This window comes from Scylla paramamosain, chromosome 44 (assembly GCF_035594125.1).
Source record: "Scylla paramamosain isolate STU-SP2022 chromosome 44, ASM3559412v1, whole genome shotgun sequence".
NCBI classification, from domain to species: domain Eukaryota; kingdom Metazoa; phylum Arthropoda; class Malacostraca; order Decapoda; family Portunidae; genus Scylla; species Scylla paramamosain.
Genome location: NC_087194.1, coordinates 886,360 through 904,519, shown reverse-complemented (window position 1 = coordinate 904,519; position 18,160 = coordinate 886,360). Strand labels below are relative to the sequence as shown.

General features: G+C 44.7%; 3 protein-coding genes across 9 annotated transcripts; 1 reads left to right on the top strand and 2 right to left on the bottom strand.

Moving 5' to 3' along the window:
• Positions 1-2,062: 2,062 nt before the first annotated feature.
• Positions 2,063-7,903, bottom strand: LOC135093874 (transmembrane protein 179-like). Its single transcript, XM_063993484.1, has 5 exons — positions 7,330-7,903; positions 5,119-5,292; positions 4,077-4,205; positions 3,254-3,338; positions 2,063-2,892 (listed from the first exon to the last, which is right to left on the bottom strand). The coding sequence occupies exons 1-5, from the start codon at positions 7,437-7,439 to the stop codon at positions 2,737-2,739; spliced, it is 654 nt and encodes a 217-aa protein (XP_063849554.1). The 5' UTR covers positions 7,440-7,903; the 3' UTR covers positions 2,063-2,736.
• A 161-nt stretch (positions 7,904-8,064) lies between these two features.
• LOC135093875 (uncharacterized) lies at positions 8,065-10,354 on the top strand. 3 transcript variants are annotated; one of them, XM_063993488.1, is made up of 2 exons: positions 8,065-8,653; positions 9,313-10,354. In XM_063993488.1, the coding sequence occupies exon 2, from the start codon at positions 9,842-9,844 to the stop codon at positions 10,271-10,273; it is 432 nt and encodes a 143-aa protein (XP_063849558.1). In that variant the 5' UTR covers positions 8,065-8,653; positions 9,313-9,841; the 3' UTR covers positions 10,274-10,354. The 3 variants fall into 3 exon arrangements, with proteins under 3 accessions (XP_063849558.1, XP_063849556.1, XP_063849555.1); XM_063993486.1 differs by having other exon boundaries at positions 8,071-8,415; positions 9,418-10,354; XM_063993485.1 differs by having other exon boundaries at positions 8,071-8,653; positions 9,418-10,354.
• Positions 10,355-11,877: 1,523 nt separating this feature from the next.
• LOC135093886 (potassium channel subfamily K member 15-like) lies at positions 11,878-16,653 on the bottom strand. 5 transcript variants are annotated; one of them, XM_063993530.1, is made up of 9 exons: positions 16,350-16,652; positions 15,753-15,820; positions 14,834-14,943; positions 14,122-14,389; positions 13,686-13,842; positions 13,160-13,329; positions 12,792-12,994; positions 12,410-12,585; positions 11,878-12,236 (listed from the first exon to the last, which is right to left on the bottom strand). In XM_063993530.1, the coding sequence occupies exons 2-9, from the start codon at positions 15,784-15,786 to the stop codon at positions 12,140-12,142; spliced, it is 1,215 nt and encodes a 404-aa protein (XP_063849600.1). In that variant the 5' UTR covers positions 15,787-15,820; positions 16,350-16,652; the 3' UTR covers positions 11,878-12,139. The 5 variants fall into 5 exon arrangements, with proteins under 5 accessions (XP_063849600.1, XP_063849599.1, XP_063849602.1 ...); XM_063993529.1 differs by lacking the exon at positions 16,350-16,652 and adding an exon at positions 15,998-16,343; XM_063993532.1 differs by lacking the exon at positions 14,834-14,943 and having other exon boundaries at positions 16,350-16,653.
• Between the last annotated feature and the right edge of the window lie 1,507 nt (positions 16,654-18,160).

Genomic DNA, 18,160 nt, shown 5'->3' with positions numbered 1-18,160 from the left:
TTCTCTCTCTCTCTCTCTCTCTCTCTCTCTCTCTCTCTCTCTCTCTCTCCTTCCTTCCTCATTTTACGAAGCATATCACCAACTATCTAACTAACAGAGAGAGAGAGAGAGAGAGAGAGAGAGAGAGAGAGAGAGAGAGAGAGAGAGAGAGAGAAACACACTGCTTCACTAGGATGATGTCTCTCACGGTTTCTGTTATTAGCTTATTTCTGTCTTTTGTTTTCACACGGTTTACACTGGAGAAGCAGCGGTCACAATCAGCATTAGCATGAGGCAAAGAAAGACATCCTAGTGAAAAGAGTGAAACAAGCTTAAACTTGGGGTTTCCATCACTATCCTCCAGAGTTTTTATGGCACACCAAAATTTATCAGGCTGGTTGTAATTGCTTTTGTCCACTTTTTTCGCAGATCTTCTACGGCAAGCCTCCTAAATCTATTAACAGTGGTGTTCCTCGGGATTGTGTCCTGTCACCCACTCTCTTCTTATTATTCAATAATGATCTTCTAAACCAAACTTTTTGTCCTATCGACTCCTACGCTGATGATACCACCCTGCACTTTTCCACGTCTTTTCATAGACGTCCAACCCTTCAGGAGGTAAACATATCACGCAGGGAAGCCACAGAACGCTTGACTTCTGATCTTTCTAAAATTTCTGATTGGGGCAGAGCAAACTTGGTATTGTTCAATGCCTCAAAAAACTCAATTCCTCCATCTATCAACTCGACACAACCTTCCAGACAACTATCCCCTCTTCTTCAATGACACTCAACTGTCCCCCTCTTCTACACTGAACATCCTCGGTCTGTCCTTTACTTATAATCTGAACTGGAAACTTCACATCTCATCTCTAGCTAAAACAGCTTCAATGAAGTTAGGTGTTCTGAGACGTCAAACGAAATTGGTGATGCCGAATAAATAAGTTGATTAACGATCAGATAATATGAAAAAAAAAAAGAAGTTCTTTCTACAGATTTTCGTTTTTTTTTATTATGTTCCTATTTCCTCTTGTTCTCTCACGTTATTCTTTATTCTCCTCTTCCTGTCTCCCATTTATTCGTCATCCATGTAATAATTCCCTTTTTCCTCCTCTCCTAATTTCTCTTCCCCTCCTCTTTCCTTTCTCTCTACTTAAAAGACAAGCCTACACACACACACACACACACACACACACACACACACACACAGCCCTGCTAGCCGTAAGAGGACAAGGCTAAAGGAGAAATAGGGAAGAAAGTAAACAGTGTAATAACCAATACATTATTTAAACATACATATACAAAGGGTACAGCAATAGATATATTTTTTTTCACTAACTGCCTGGAATGGAACACGGTTATAGTGAGTATATGCAATGTGTATGTATGTATGTATGTATGTAGGACCTCATTACTTAGCTATACAATGGACAAAATCTGCATCTTATTTATCTCTTCAAATATTTATATATGCGAATATGATTATACACAAACACACACACACACACACACAAACGTACATTCTCTCTCTCTCTCTCTCTCTCTCTCTCTCTCTCTCTGTTACATAAATAAACCTAGAGCTAGTAATTATAATATTTAATCTAAAACTTATTGATAATACCCAGTGAATTAATGAGTTTATATGTTCTTTAATGATAGATACAGAGAGAGAGAGAGAGAGAGAGAGAGAGAGAGAGAGAGAGAGAGAGAGAGAGAGAGAGAGAGAGAGAGAGAGAGAGAGAGAGAGAGAGAGAGAGAGAGAGAGAGAGAGAGAGAGAGAGAGAGAGAGAGAGAGAGAGAGAGAGAGATAATGCAAGTGAAATGAGAGAAGAAAAAAAATAGCTTTAAAATTAACTAATAACTTGTTCATATAGAAAAAAATAGGTAGGTATAGAATAGGTAGGTAAAAACAGGTAGGTAAAAAAATAGGTAGGTATACAAAAAAAAAGGGTAGGAAGTCTTAAGTTACGACCAACATACTTTACATCACCTACTTAACAACTTAAAGCTTTTCACAACGTTTTCATTAAGCCTACGTGATGAAAAAAAAAAAAAATAGACCTACTTATGCCAGTGATACTAAGTGTGTGTGTGTGTGTGTGTGTGTGTGTGTGTGTGTGTGTGTGTGTGTGTGTGTGTGTGTGTGTGTGTGTGTGTGTGTGTGTGTGTGTGTGTGTGTTTTTTTTTCTAAGTGCAATGTGAAAAAGTAAGATGTGTTTACTTGTTCAAATATGAGAGAGAGAGAGAGAGAGAGAGAGAGAGAGAGAGAGAGAGAGAGAGAGAGAGAGAGAGAGAGAGAGAGAGAGAGAGAGAGAGAGAGAGAGAGAGAGAGAGAGAGAGAGAGAGATATGAAAACACACTCTCTCCCTCTCTTACACACACACACACACACACATCTCCAGGATATAACTCAACTATGTACATCTATGTATACAAACACACACACACACACACACCAAAAAAAAGAAAAGAAAAAAAAAGATAGAGAGCTAGGAAGGTGGACAGTAGAGACAGAAAAACTCAATAGGAAAACAAGAGGGGAAAAAGAGAGAGAAAAAAAAACAGGTGCAATTTGACAGAAAAACAAAAATGGAAGCAGAAAAAAAAATGAAATAAATAAGAAGAGGAAAAAATCTGAGAGGAAAAAAAAAACAAGAATGGGAAAAAAACCTGAGAGAGGAAAATCAACAGGAAAATAATGTCAAGCTTGGAAATTTGACAGGAAGACTCAGCAGCTGTCCGGCCAAGAACCATCCGATCATCCGCTGATCTGAGAGTGTCGATCAGAGACTAGGCGAGCCCGTTCCCTGGCCATTGACACCCGAATATTCTCCTGCTGGTGGTACTTGCATAGCTTGAGCATTGCGAACATTGTCAGGCCGACCCAGCACACCCAGGCTGTCCATGCACCAAACTGTGAACAAACAAGATACTTTAATCCTTTCTCTCTTTAATTAAGGTCAAAAAGTCAGGTTGCCCCTTTAGTTGATGCCAAATAATTGCCCTTAATCTATGTTTTAGAGTTCTGTCAGTCCGACCCAGCACACCCAGGCTGTCCACGCACCAAACTGTGAATAAACAAGATACTTTAATCCTTTCTCTCTTTAGTTAAGGTAAAAAAATCCACTATTGATCTGTGTTTTAAGTCTTAATAAGCTAAAGGAAAGTAGATTACAGAGAGAGAGAGAGAGAGAGAGAGAGAGAGAGAGAGAGAGAGAGAGAGAGAGAGAGAGAGAGAGAGAGAGAGAGAGAGAGAGAGAGAGAGAGAGAGTTACCTGTGCTGTGCCAAAATGGGTGTAGAACATACGAGTGTCTATGTCGTCTGCTTTGTCGATAGTGTTGATTGTTGCGTCCTCACACCTGCAGAGAGAGAGAGAGAGAGAGGCAAGATTAGGTATACAAATGCACACTCATTGATTCACTCCAATCTAGTTAAATTACTCCCCAATCTGAGCTCTCTTCTTCCACTAAGCATTATTCTCACTAACAATTGCTAAATCTATCCTTTTAATTTTTTTTTCATTTTCACTTTATCAATATCCATTAAGGTTTTGCTGTTTCCTGTGCTGTGAAGGGTTGCTGGTCACTGTGAAAGGGTTACATAGGCCTATCTCACTGTCACTCACTCAAATAGGCCTAGTTAACTCAGTCACTCACTGAAATAGGCCTAGTTAACTCACTCACTCACTCAAATAGGCCTAGTTCACTCACTTACTCACTCAAATAGGCCTAGTTAACTCAGTCACTCACTCAAATAGGCCTAGTTCACCCACTCACTCAAATAGGCCTAGTTAACTCACTCTCAAATAGGCCCAGTTTACTCACTCAGTCACTCAAATAGGCCTATCTCACTATCACTCACTCAAATAGGCTGTAAGTTTGCTGAGTTTTCAATAACAAAAAATATGTTGCATTTTCTCTCTCTCTCTCTCTCTCTCTCTCTCTCTCTCTCTCTCTCTCTCTCTCTCTCTCTCTCTCTCTCTCAAGCATTATGTATCTACAGCAAAATTACATTGAGACTAAAAAATAACTGAAAAACACACATTTAATCTTAGACTCCCCTCTCTCTCTCTCTCTCTCTCTCTCTCTCTCACTTACGCCTCAAATCTCATCATGATAGCATTGCACCACGTCTGGTATCCGATGGTGATGATGAGAGCCCCAGTAATAGCCGCCAAGGACATCAACAGGCTCAACACCACATCGAAGAACGCGCTTAGGAAGGTACTGGGGAAAATATATGTGAAGTATGATTGATAAAGATTTAATTGTCTTTTTTCCCTATTTTCCTGTTGAGTTAGGAAGGTTACAGGAAAATACATGCAAAGTAAGACTGATAAGAGGTTTAATTGTTGTTTTCCCTATTTTCCTGTTGAGTTAGGAAGGTTACAAGGGAAAATACATGGAAAGTAAGACTGATAAGAGGTTTAGTTGTTGTTTTCCCTATTTTCCTGTTGAGTTAGGAAGGTTACAGAGGAAAATACATGGAAAGTAAGACTGATAAGAGGTTTAATTGTTGTTTTCCCTATTTTCCTGTTGAGTTAGGAAGGTTACAGGGGAAAATACAAGGAAAGTAATATTGATAAGAGGTTTAGTTGTTGTTTTCCCTATTTTCCTGTTGAGTTAGGAAGGTTACAGAGGAAAATACATGGAAAGTAAGGCTGATAAAGATTTAGGTGCTGTTTTTTTCTCCCTATTTTCCTGTTAAGTTATCACCACTGGAGTTGCTTTGGGGTTTTCATAGTGTATTTTTTTATATTAGTTCATCACAGCCTGTAGCCAGAACCATAATAATAATAATAATAATAATAATAATAATAATAATAATAATAATAATAATAGTAACACACTTGAAAACTCCTGCAACTTCCACTGGATAGCACAAACAAACACTAGAATCATAAAAAAAGGAAAAAAATAAATAAAAAAAGAAAAGAAATGGTTCTGAACACACACACACACACACACACACACAAAGAGACAGAGAGACAGAACGACATCCAAACAGGAAAAGATAAACACAGACAAAATAGACAAACAAAAACACAGCTGGCAAAACAAGAACAAACACACACACACACACACACACACACACACACACACACACACACACACACAAGTTCCTGCCACCACTACCCACCTCTCTGTGACTCGACAAAGCTGAATCACAAAACGATAGATCTGTACGAGGGCAACCAGGAGCGACAGACCCGCCCAGGCCAGGTTGTAGTCACAGAAGGCCTGTGATGCCCAGGATACCTTAAGTTGGCCTGTTTCCCCCCAGGTGCCGTTGCTGAAGAGAAGACAGTGGCCCCTAGTGGTGGAAACCGGAAGTGGAGGTTAGAACATTGAGTGCTGGAGATGGAAAATGAAGGTGGATAAGATTGTGATGGAAAACAGAGGTGGATGAGATTGTGATGGAAAATGAAGGTAAATAAGATAGTGATGAAAAATGAAGGTGAATATTAAGATAGTGATGGAAAATGAAGGTGAATATTAAGATAGTGATGGAAAATGAAGGTGAATAAGATAGTGATGGGAAATGAAGGTGAATATTAAGATAGTGATGAAAAATGAAGGTGAATATTAAGATAGTGATGGAAAATGAAGGTGAATAAGATAGCGATGGGAAATGAAGGTGAATATTAAGATAGTGATGAAAAATGAAGGTGAATATTAAGATAGTGATGGAAAATGAAGGTGAATATTAAGATAGTGATGGAAAATGAAGGTGAATATTAAGATAGTGATGAAAAATGAAGGTGAATATTAAGATAGTGATGGAAAATGAAGGTGAATAAGATAGTGATGGGAAATGAAGGTGAATATTAAGATGGTGATGGAAAATGAAGGTGAATAAGATAGTGATGGAAAATGAAGGTGAATAAGATAGTGATGGGAAATGAAGGTGAATATTAAGATAGTGATGAAAAATGAAGGTGAATAAGATAGTGATGGGAAATGAAGGTGAATATTAAGATAGTGATGAAAAATGAAGGTGAATATTAAGATGGTGATGAAAAATGAAGGTGAATATTAAGATAGTGATGAAAAATGAAGGTGAATATTAAGATAGTGATGGAAAATGAAGGTGAATAAGATAGTGATGGAAAATGAAGGTGAATATTAAGATAGTGATGGAAAATGAAGGTGAATATTAAGATAGTGATGAAAAATGAAGGTGAATATTAAGATAGTGATGGGAAATGAAGGTGAATATTAAGATAGTGATGGAAAATGAAGGTGAATATTAAGATAGTGATGGAAAATGAAGGTGAATATTAAGATAGTGATGGAAAATGAAGGTGAATAAGATAGTGATGAAAAATGAAGGTGAATATTAAGATAGTGATGGAAAATGAAGGTGAATATTAAGATAGTGATGGGAAATGAAGGTGAATAAGATAGTGATGGGAAATGAAGGTGAATATTAAGATAGTGATGGAAAATGAAGGTGAATATTAAGATAGTGATGGAAAATGAAGGTGAATATTAAGATAGTGATGGAAAATGAAGGTGAATATTAAGATAGTGATGAAAAATGAAGGTGAATAAGATAGTGATGGGAAATGAAGGTGAATATTAAGATAGTGATGGGAAATGAAGGTGATATTAAGACAGTGGTGAAAAATAAACTTAAAGAATATGAAGTAAGGGATTAGTTAGCAATCTCTGGGGAAGGAAAATAAAGTTAAAGTCAAGATCAAGATAAGGGGACAATAATTAATGGTGGTGGGGAATAAAGATCAGGGAAATAATTTTTTGGGGTTTTTTATTTATTTTTTTTCCTACGCTCAAGAAGTCATGAAGTTTTCCAAAGGTTTTCTATTACTTGGGGTGTGGAAAAAAAGGAAAACATTAAATACATCAATAAAATACAAGAATATGAAAGAACTTTGAATCTGACAACCTAACTAGTATATTTAACTTAACCTAACCTAACTTAACTTAACCTAACCTAACTTAACCTAGCAAACCTAACCTAGTCTATCGAATTAAACTAACCCAGCAAACCTAACTTACCTAACCTAACCTAACCTAACTTAATTTAACCTAACCTAACCTAAATTTATCTAATCTTGCAATCTTAATCTAATTTAACACACATAACTTAACCTAACTTTGCAAACTTAACCTAATCTAACTTCACCTAATCCTTCCAATATTCTACCAAATTAATCTGGCGAAGTAACCAAATCTAATGTAAGCCTACCCTAGTATGCCTAACGTAACCTAGGCCTATGATAACGACAATAAGTGATCGTAAATAAGTCTTTCAATAACATCTAAATACACAAAAAGTTCACACACACACACACACACACACACACACACACACAAAGGGCATTACTTGAAGTCGCCGAGGTGGAAGGAGATAGGGAATATAATGCACAGCGCCAGAAGGAGAGCCAGCAGGTACGTGGTGACCTGTGACAGCACCAGCACGTTGTTCAGGACCATGGCGGCAGGATCAGGTCACACCAAGCTAGGGGTCATACGAGTCACGGGTCTTAGAAACAAACTTTACACTCCCGTCTTCCTCTCCTTCCTCTTGTGGCCTTATCAGTCTGCGCGCGCATTCATTTCATTGTTTACGTCTTTTCCACGGCACTAATCTTGATCTTTACCTCTGCCTGGCTCGCGCTCTGCTCTCATTACGACAAAGTTTCTTCTGGTCATAGCATAGATATCTTCCTCCCTTGTACGCTAGCTGGGTTATTAAGAAGAATTGTCATAAGATATTTCCTTATGCTATTTTCTCTGCTCTACTAGTAATATTTTCCGGCTCCGTTATTCCTCAGTATTTAAGTTATTCCAAGTTTTCCTACCACACCGCATTTTCATTTCACCAAAGTATACAAGCGCTTAGAAGAACCTTTTAGAATAGTGTAACAGTAATAAACACAAGGTTGAGTGCCTGTCTGTGTGTGTCGTGACTGTACCACACGTGATCTGTATACTGCTGTGACACATGGACGTACGGAAAGGAGTGTTCTCTCCCCCCTCCCCCTCCCCCGCTTTGTGTGACTTACCGACCCGCTGAGAGTGAGTCAGCCGCAGCCGTGCCCAGCCGCCCGAGCAGTCTTCCCCGACACACGCACGGCCCATATCCCGCAAAGATATGAGATGCCCCCTAGCCTGCTGACTTAACGAATTGGAGTGTGAGGGGGATAATTTCAATACTTTCTTTATTTTCTTCACTTTACTTAGCCGTCAAGCATAATATAATTAACCCGTCACTGGAACCGCATAAAACACCGTAAAAAAAACTGTCCCTTCAACTAAAGCCTTTGGGAATTAGTGGATGAGCGGCGCGGAATCTTTAAGAATGGTGTGGCAGAGAGGAGGTGCACGCGGGCCCCCACCGTCCACCACCCACTTCAGCACTCCGGCCCTGAATCGACCACTGGGAGGATGCAAGCCTGTGTGCCTCTGTGTCTGTGTGCCTGACCTAGTTCACTTCTACAGGACGTGACGCGCTTATAGACCCCTTCAGCACCCCCTGTGACGTGGTGGCGAGTGGTGAGGGGACTTGCGTGGCCCCAGAGACATTTAAAGTGTGGGTGTTACGCGTCACAGCCTCACGGTTCCTTCAAGTTGTGTTGCTTTGTGATCTACAATCCAGCAACAAATTCTGAGACACTACCACACTGCATCTTCACTACATTTAAAAGGTTATAGTTAAAGTGACGTGTTTTTAAGGGTGTTTTTACGGTTCTAGTGACAGATAGCAAGATTTCTACGTTATTAACAGGGGAAACACTCTTGAGAACACAGCCAATCATCTTTGTGGCTTTGAAAAATAATCACGTTGAGAGAGAGAGAGAGAGAGAGAGAGAGAGAGAGAGAGAGAGAGAGAGAGAGAGAGCAAAGCGTTTCTGTACACAAGTCTCTCTGCTGGAATCTGTCTGCCACGAGTGTGTGTGTGTGTGTGTGTGTGTGTGTGTGTGTGTGTGTCATCTCCCTGGGGCTGAGATGCATTGATTTGTGTGTCTGTCTGGGGGGGGGGGGGTCTCATAAACCACGTAGGAGAGAGAGAGAGGTGAGATGATGGCCAGTACTCGGTCAATGCTCTTACCGCACCACACAGATGATTAGCCAAGAGTGTTTTTCCTGTTAATAATGCGGAAATATTGTTAATCTGCCATTACAACCATAAAAAAACACCCTTAAAAACCCGTGCCACTTAACTACAGGCTTCTAAAAGTGGAGGAGGAGGTGTAGCGCGTTTCACAATACAACGATCAAGAATAAACGGTGGTCGGTCACCCGTAGCCAGTGCTGTGGTCCGAATACAAGACCAGCCTCGTACAATACATTTCTCTCTGTACAGGCGAGAGCGAGGGGCCCCTGGGCTTGTGTAGGGTCAGGGAGGGCTCGCCTACACACACACACAAACACACACACACGTCTCACTAAAGGTGCGTTGCTACTCCAGCCTCACGCACGAGTCACGACCGTCCCACAGCCTCCCGTGGACTCTTGAGGAAGGCAGGTGAAGGAGAGTGAAGGAGTGAATAGACTGCAAACCACGAGGATGTTATAGACTTACTGGCCTCCTTGATAGCTGAAAGTGAAGGAAAGGAGTGAAGGAATGAATAGACTGCAAACCACGAGGATGTTATAGACTTACTGGCCTCCTTGATAGCTGAAAGTGAAGGAAAGGAGTGAAGGAATGAATAGACTGCAAACTATAGATTCACCTTTCCTCCTTTGAAAACTGAAGGTGAAGGGAAGAAGTGCAGGAGTGAAGGAACTGCTGATCCCTGCTTTGATAAGAGTGAAGGGAAGGAGTGAGGGGGTAAAAGACTGTCATCCCCCTTAACTACACCAGCATCACCACCACCATCACCACCACCACCATGTCCTCCTCCCAGTTCTCCTCCCTTGAGATGACAGACTCAGACTCACAGGATATTGAAATGCCGGAATCTGACACAGTAAACCACAGTCCGCCCGTGTACGAGGTGTCGAGTTCGCATGAGACCCCAAACGCCTCCCTATCGGATCCGGACGAGGACGAGGACGACGACGAGGAGGTGGAGGAGGACCCAATCGATCTATCGGACCCGGAATTGGTAGACCCTGAATTAGAGGACCCTGAGGTGGAGGAAGACCTGATTTCCGAGTCCTTGCATTCTGAACTGTCGGAACTGTGGGACTCGGAACTGATAGACCTTGAAATAACAGAGGACTTATCAGACCTCCCCTCCCCGCAGACCCCCCCGCCCTCCTGCCCCGAGTTACGCACCCCCTCCCCGCAACGAACTCTGCCCAAAACAACAAGTGTATGATGGGTGTGGGTGACAGGCGTGGGTGTAAGTGTGAAATCTTCAACGTGTGCCGAAGTTTTGCAATAAAGTGACGCAAATAGACCTTTCTTTATTTTCTTACCTTCGTTTTCTGAGTTTACAAAATAGGCCTATATCCTCTCACCGTGACATTTTTCCAAGGCCACAGAGACGATGAGCCTGGTTGTCAAGAGTGCTTCTCCAGTTAATAACATAAAAATCCTGCCAAACTGTCACTAGAAGCATGAAAACACCCTTAAAAACCAGTGTCACTTCAACTAGAGCCTTTGGAAAGCAGATGCAGTGTTACAGAAAACGTTCCGTGCTGCGAGGGAGGAAAAGGACAAGGAGAACTAGGGCGAGAACGCGAGGAAAGTGGAGCAGAGCAGAGCGGTTTTTAAAGGGGATACCACGGAAGATATCACGGGGAAGACATTATAACCCTTGTCATTCCCGTGTGTCTATGAGTAGGTGTGAGACAGACGGACAGGCCAGCAAGCGAGAGGGCAGGAGTCATTAGCTGCACTCTTAACACTCTCATGCATTAGTTAACCATTATTTTTTTATTTGTTTCCTTGTCCTCCTCTCTCTCTTCATTACTGTCACACACTTGGCAGGAAGATGGCGGTGTGAGTGTTCAGATACGGGTGAATGATGTTGTGGAGCAGATGAGACTCCAGTACCACCTGTGCTCACCTCACGTGCTCACTGGCTGGCTTACCTGTCTGCCATGGAGGCTGCCCCTCATCACTGGTAGTTAAAATTATCGTTCATTCACTAACACTTCTTGCCTCTCCTGGTTCCCGCCTTTTTCTAAGTTTGAATGAAGGAGCCACGTTAACTAGTGCTGGTCTTTCGTTAAGTCTGAATGAAGGCGAGAGAATTGCCTAAATAGTCCCCTAAATGGTTTTTCCCCTTATCCTTGAGTTCAAAGGTGATACAGCAATGTCTGACTAGTGACCTTCTTTCCTTGAGTTTAGTGGTAAGGCAGCTTCATAACCCCCCTTGTCATTATCATCGTTGTCTTGCCCTTTATACTAAAACGCTTTGCTCTGTCACCACGGCTGTTTCAAAGGCCCCAGAGACGATTAGCAGGGTTCTGAAGACTGTTTCGACTGTTCATAATGTAGGGATATTGTTAATCTGTCACTAGAAGTATAAAAACATCCTTACAAACCCGCGTCACTTCAACTAGAGCCTTTTGGAAGTAGAGAGTGTGCAGCGGGGTAGTGTTTCAAGTGTGCCTCGCGTTCCCTTACCTTGTGTGCGTGGGTGAGGTGTCCCAGGGAGGTGCTGGTGCCAAACGCCGCGCTTTATACCTGACCAATACAATCAGCAGTGACCCAAGCCCCGCCGCCGCCCAGTGCTGTGGTCACTCGAGGCACCGAAGCAAGTGACATCGACCAGTGCCAACAGTGCCGCGGTGGAATGCTACATTGAAAACATGATTATAACTTTTTATTGGTTTATATTGTTTAATTTTTACAGGTGAGGTACACGTGAAGCAGGCAACACAAGGCGATGGGCGTGTTTCGAATCAACAGCCTTAAGTGTTTCGACTTTGTGTTGCTGTAAGTCGCCAGGTTAGCGGCTCCCCAAACTCTTCAGCATTTTGAATTGGTTTATTTTGTTAATTTTTCACAGGTAAGGTACACAACTAAGGCAACACAAGGTGATGGGCGTGTTTCGAATCAACAACCTTAAGTGTTTCGACTTTGTGTTGCTGTAAGTCTCCAGGTAAGCGGTTCCCCAGACTTCTCATCTTGTTACCCAATTCAACACGGCACATGAAGCGTGTCACTCCCCACAAACCGTCAACACACAGGTGCAATGGTGGACGCGGCGTGCTCAGGACAATTCACCTTCAGATTAGGAAGCACTGAGGTGAGGCATGAAACTGTGGGAGCACTGCAAAGGATACGAGGGACTGAGGGAGGAGACTTGGACAGAACGCCAACACCTCACTCTGGAGAAACAAAAGCAAAGGAGGAGGAGAAAAAGATGCGATAAGGAGACGCAAGAGACGGGCAGAAGACTTGTACATTGCGCAGACCCTCACTATGGGGAAACAGCAAAAGAAGAAGAAGAAGAAGAAGAAGAAGAAGAAGAAAGTACGATAATCATACATTACTTTCGTACATAACTAATTTGATGCGCCGTCTGGTGAGCGTGGACCGCAGCAGCGCCTCCCATGGATCTGGCTTGGCTGGGGTGCCTGAAGGAGGGGTGCCTGACGCTGACCCCCGCCGCTGCACCTCCGCCAGGGTCACGTTGAGGTCCCGAAGCTCCCTCACCAACTCCGGATTCACCTCAACCTGTAAGAAACCTCCGCCTGTGACAAGCGCCGCTCAGAATGACACACACACACACACACACACACACACGTCCGGTTCTTGTAGCATATTAACATGGTTTCTACATTATGAACAGAGAAACACAGGAAAGCATTCAGAGAGAGAGAGAGAGAGAGAGAGAGAGAGAGAGAGAGAGAGAGAGAGAGAGAGAGAGAGCAAAGACCCACCTCGCCAGCGCCGCCTTCAGCCAGCTTGCGCATGGCTGAGGCGAGAGGGCCGGAAAGGGCGTGAAGGCGTGCCGTGAGGTGTTTCATTTCAGCCCAGGAGGAGGCGTACTGGCGCTGCACCAACTCGATCACGGTGGTGGTGAGCGCCAGACCCACCAGGATGTACACCAGGCAGCAGATAATGAACGCTGTCTCTGTCGATTCTGTAAAAAAAAAAAAAAAAAGAAAAGAAAAGAAAAAAGAAAAAAAAAAACTGTTTATCAATGCTGTGGGAAACAAATATGGCTGCTTCTCAACGCTATAGGGAAATAATTAGCTTTAAAATACATTTCTTCATATCTCCATGGCGCCCTTCCGCCCTCCATTACCAGGCACGATGTCCCCGAAGCCGATGGTGGTGGTGGTGATGAAGCAGAAGTAAAAGGCCTCCATGAAGGTGCGGGAGTCCAGCCACATGAAGAGCAGGCCGCCCAGGGCAAGGAAGGACACCAGCAGGCTCAGAGTTGCCAGTATCGTCACGGCGGTTTTCATGCGGCCTCTGTGGGAAAGACTGGTTAAAAGACACACTCGGAAACGTCTCTCTCTCTCTCTCTCTCTCTCTCTCTCTCTCTCTCTCTCTCTACAAGGCCACAGAGATGATTAGGCTAGTTCTCAAGGGCGTTTCGCTAGCTCATAATGTAAAAATCTCTTTAATTTATCACCAGAACCACACCACGCATCAAAATAAATAAAAAATAAACACAAACACAACAACAATAACAACAACAACAACAACAACAACAACAACACTCAGATATACGCAGAAGACTAAAGTATAAAAGGTTTGCTGCTGCTGCTGCTGCTGCTGCTGCTGCTGCAACTCAACACGCGTTCAGGGGAAACATGCAGACTCACTTGGGCAGGAGTCTTTCAATGGAGGCCACGGGCAGTAGAGAGACGAGGGGACGGCCCAGGCTGGCGAGGACTGTCAGGGTGAGAGGGATCCCCACCAGGGCGAACACGATGCAGAACACCCTCCCCCAGGCCGTCTCAGGGGCGATGTTGCCGTAACCTGGAGGAGGAGGAGGAGGAGCAGGAATAAATAAGTGTAGTGAAGATAATTATATGTTCAAAAGATATAGAAGCTTCTTAGTTAACGCAACGCAACCAGACCTAATTTGATCTAACCTTACCTAACCTTACCTAACCTAACCTAACCTAACCCAACCTAACCTAACCTAACGTAACCCTTTCACCTTACCATGCCTAACCTAAGCCTACCTAACCTGACGTAACCTAACCTGTCACCTTACCTTGCTTAACCTAACGTCACCTCACCTCACCCACTCACCGATCGTGGTCAGAACGGTGGCGCTAAAGAAAACGGCTTGAGGAAAGTTCCAGCGGGGGTCTGAGTCAATAGTGAGTGATGCCCCGCTCTTCTGCGCCTCCTCCGCCACCTCCTCGTACTCCCTCAGCCAGCCAGACACCCTCTCCCTCTCCACCAGCGCCTCCAATCTCTCTACGCGGCCCAGGAAGCTATGCCGCGCCTCAGACAGCCTCAGTTTGGCCTCATCAAGTCTGGATTTCTCAGCTGAGGACTCCAGCACTTGGAAAATCTGAAGCGAGGTTACAAAGATATTACAGAACGCGTCGCCACTGCATGCCGCCTCCGCCTGGGCTTCCACGGCTCTGCTAGGGCACTGCAGGCACCACAGCACACTCAGGCCTGGTTTCACTTTCTCGTTATCTCCAGTTACGGTGATCCTTTTTGACCTTTCCTTAGGAACTGGCACTTTCAATGGGCTCTTTATTTCGTTTTTTTGTTGCCCTTTGTCGGTGCGCCTCCTACATGAAACGCAAGACACTGCTTAGCAATCACTGCACTAGTGGAGGCAGATGAAGTGGAAGCCGAAGTGGAATAATATAGAAAAGAGGGGGCCGCTTGGAAGTGGAGATAGGAGAAAGAGTAGGTGGACGAGGAAGGGAGCTGTTAAAACTGTGATTTACGTGCAACCTGGTACAGCGTGACCCTTGCCTACCTGGCCACAGCAGCCCCTCACCTTACTCCCCAACAGGGTGTACACCACGAGCAGCGCCAGGAGGGACACGTGAATCCTGACTGCGTTTACCCATTCGCTCGTCACCAGGCGCCGCCACTGTCCCGCCACGCCTGCGACACAACAGGACACACTGAGCGGCTGCAACACACTGCAGCAGCCAGCAGGGCGACTGTATGCATTCATTACACATTAGGATACTCATAACATTTCGTCCTCTCTCTCTTACATCCACGAGACTGTAGCCTTGTGTTGCTTGGGGCTGCTGGGGCGTTTTGGTGTAGGAGGTGGTGGAAGGGAGGGAGGCAGAGCGGGGAGTAGGAAGAGAGTGCCACACCGGGCACCACTGCTATGGGAGTGCCGCACGGGGCACCACCGCTATGGCAGTGGCACACAGGGCACCACCACTATGGCAATGCCACACAGGGCACTACCACTATGGCAGTGCCACACGGGGCACCATCACTATGGCAGTGCCACACAGGGCAACACCACTATGGCAGTGCCACACAGGGCACCACCACTATGGCAGTGCCACACAGACAGGGTTTAGCATGGCGTGCCATGTAGTGAACGTGTTTTTATCGATAGGAAAACGTGTCCGTGGTGGCAAGGCAGTGTTGGGGGATCGGGTAGGGGCAGGGTGTGCTGGCGCGCGGGTGCGCGTGCAAGCATGCCCTCACCGTCACCCGCCGCTGCCCAATCCGCCCTGTCCCCGTCGCCGTCACCCTCCACCGCTGGTGCCCCGCCGTCACCTCCACCGGCAGCGTCTCCACCTGCCGTCCACCCTCCCCCCCTCCCTCCCCCAGCCTCGACGCCTTCCCTCGCATCCTATAAAGTAAGCGCATGTTCAGCTTGTGTTCAGCTTTATCTTCACACGCGTGCGTGTGAAGACGACGCCATGCAAAGCTTTAGTACAAACCTGATTCATTCTTTTCCTTCTGGCTCTCGTCCATCGTCCGTCCTTCCTTCCTTCCTTCTGATGCACTTCTGTGAACGGTTATCGAGATTGGTTAATTAACACTGTCACCATCACCATCACCACCATCACCATCACCATCACCACCACCACCCCCATCATCACCAACATCAATCACTAATTCCACCATTACACCATCATTCCCCTGTCTTCACCATCACCACCACACATGTATCACAGCATCACACCTTGCCTTCCTCCTTTCTTCCCTTCCCAGCCGCCGCCACGGACCAAAATACCTTACATTTTCAGTCCTTTAACGCAAGATGAGGTGCGCGCGCAAGTCAGGTGACCCGCTGCTGCAGAGAGAGAGAGAGAGAGAGAGAGAGAGAGAGAGAGAGAGAGGATACCAGACATACACATAAATAAAAGGGGTGAGTGTGAATGTGGTGTTTACAAGAGTGACGAAGGTAGAGGCGGCGTGTTTACAAGACGAAGGGAGGCTGGAGAGACAGTGGGTGGGGTGCGGGGCTCCTCACCACCACCACCACCACCACCACAGCATGTTTTCCCCTATGAAGGTTCAGAATCCTCGCTAACCTATCACTATCATGGAAACCCGCTTCAGTACTCCATCTGCGTTCACTGTCAGGGTGTTGACTGTCTGAGTGCGTCACTGAAACGCGCGGGAAAGCAGTGTTGCCGTTGAATTAGTGGACAATAAGATGTGGTTTGGTTTGTGAAGCTTTTATCAACTCACAGTAGAATGGCAGAGAGGCAGGGATGGCTAAGTCAGTTCTGTTCATCTGTCTTTTACCTTGGAGGCGGTGCACACATGCTTATACCACCACGTGTTCTGGTAACAGCGACCCGTGCTCTGAAACGCTCCGCTGTCTTCCCACGATTGTTTTTAAAGGCAAATGAGATGATTAACCGGTTTTTAAAGTGTTTCTCCTGTTATTAGAGCAGATCTTTTGTTAATCTGTCACTAGAACCATTAAAACAGCCTTGAGAACCCGTGTACCTTCAACTATAGACTTTTGAATGTAGTGGAGTTGCTGCGCAGAAAGGTTTTAGGGTACGGTTCTGTGTGCCATCCGCAGCGGCCAGTCAGACACTCGTGGCGTGAGTTAGGCCTGCAAGGTGGTGATACAATGACCTCATGCAAAGATTGAAATTAAAAGTACATGCAATCTAGAATCATCACTGAGAGAAGACTGGTGCATTATTTCAAACCTCTCAGTGACATAGCTTTTCTTTTGCTTCGTGAAATGTGTCATCGCCTGGGGTTACCCGATTGACAAGTGAAGCAAGAAGTGTCACCACCACCACTGCTGTCCCCCAAGATGACGCGACTCTGACTGCGGGCTTCCTGAGAGAGAGAGAGAGAGAGAGAGAGAGAGAGAGAGAGAGAGAGAGAGAGAGAGAGAGAGAGAGAGAGAGGGGTTACTTTTATTGCTCGACTCAAATCTACACAATACATCTTAGTTATCTTACTACTACTACTACTACTACTACTATTATTACTAGAAGTTTAGACATATGCATGGATAGGTGTAAATCAACAGGCATTTTTCCTACTGGGACTGCCACGTGTAGGCCTGATGGCTTCCTGCACCAACCCGTGTTTTTTTTTTTGTCCTTATTACAAGCGTCTGACAAGCAATATTTTGTATACTTCAGGGGCGTAGGCAGGTATTTAAACAGACCACTCTCTTCACCTCATAGCGGCCAGCTTGCAGGAAGGGCGTCAGGAAGAAAGGCAGCCCTGGGTCTTCCTCAGCGGGGTCCTGCGTGCTATCTCTCGCCCAATGCAACGTTGCCACCACGACCACCACCACCACCGTTGCCACCACCGCCCACCGCGTCATCATCTGGTCTGAGAATCAAGGGAATAAAACTGGTCTCTCCCCGCTCACTCTCCCCCCGATGCCGGCCAGAGGTGTACAGTGTCACGCAACACAGAACACTCAACGCAAATGCTACACGTGAAATTAATAAAACCTGAAAAAAAAAAAAAAAAATAATAATAATATCCCTTTACTTATACTGAGGTTAATTTAGCGTAATGGACGGCAACATGTGGCGGATAATTGCAGTAACTCTCTTCATCCGGGTGGCGGGAAAAAGAGAATCCAGTTTATTCATACGCATATTGATTTATCTACTTATATCTGTCTTGCACGTAGATAAAGCGTGCGCGATCTTGAAGCATTGGCGTGTCTGTCTGTCTGTCTGTCTGTCTGTGTGTGTGTAGCCCAGCCAGAGTACATGCTGACAGAAATTAAGAAAAAAATGTCTGTTTATTTGTACTGAAAACTAACGAAAAGTGGTTATTGATATTCTTGTGTTGCATCTTATTATAAAACAGGGCGTCCTTGAGCGAGATAAGACAACCACCGCCAAACATG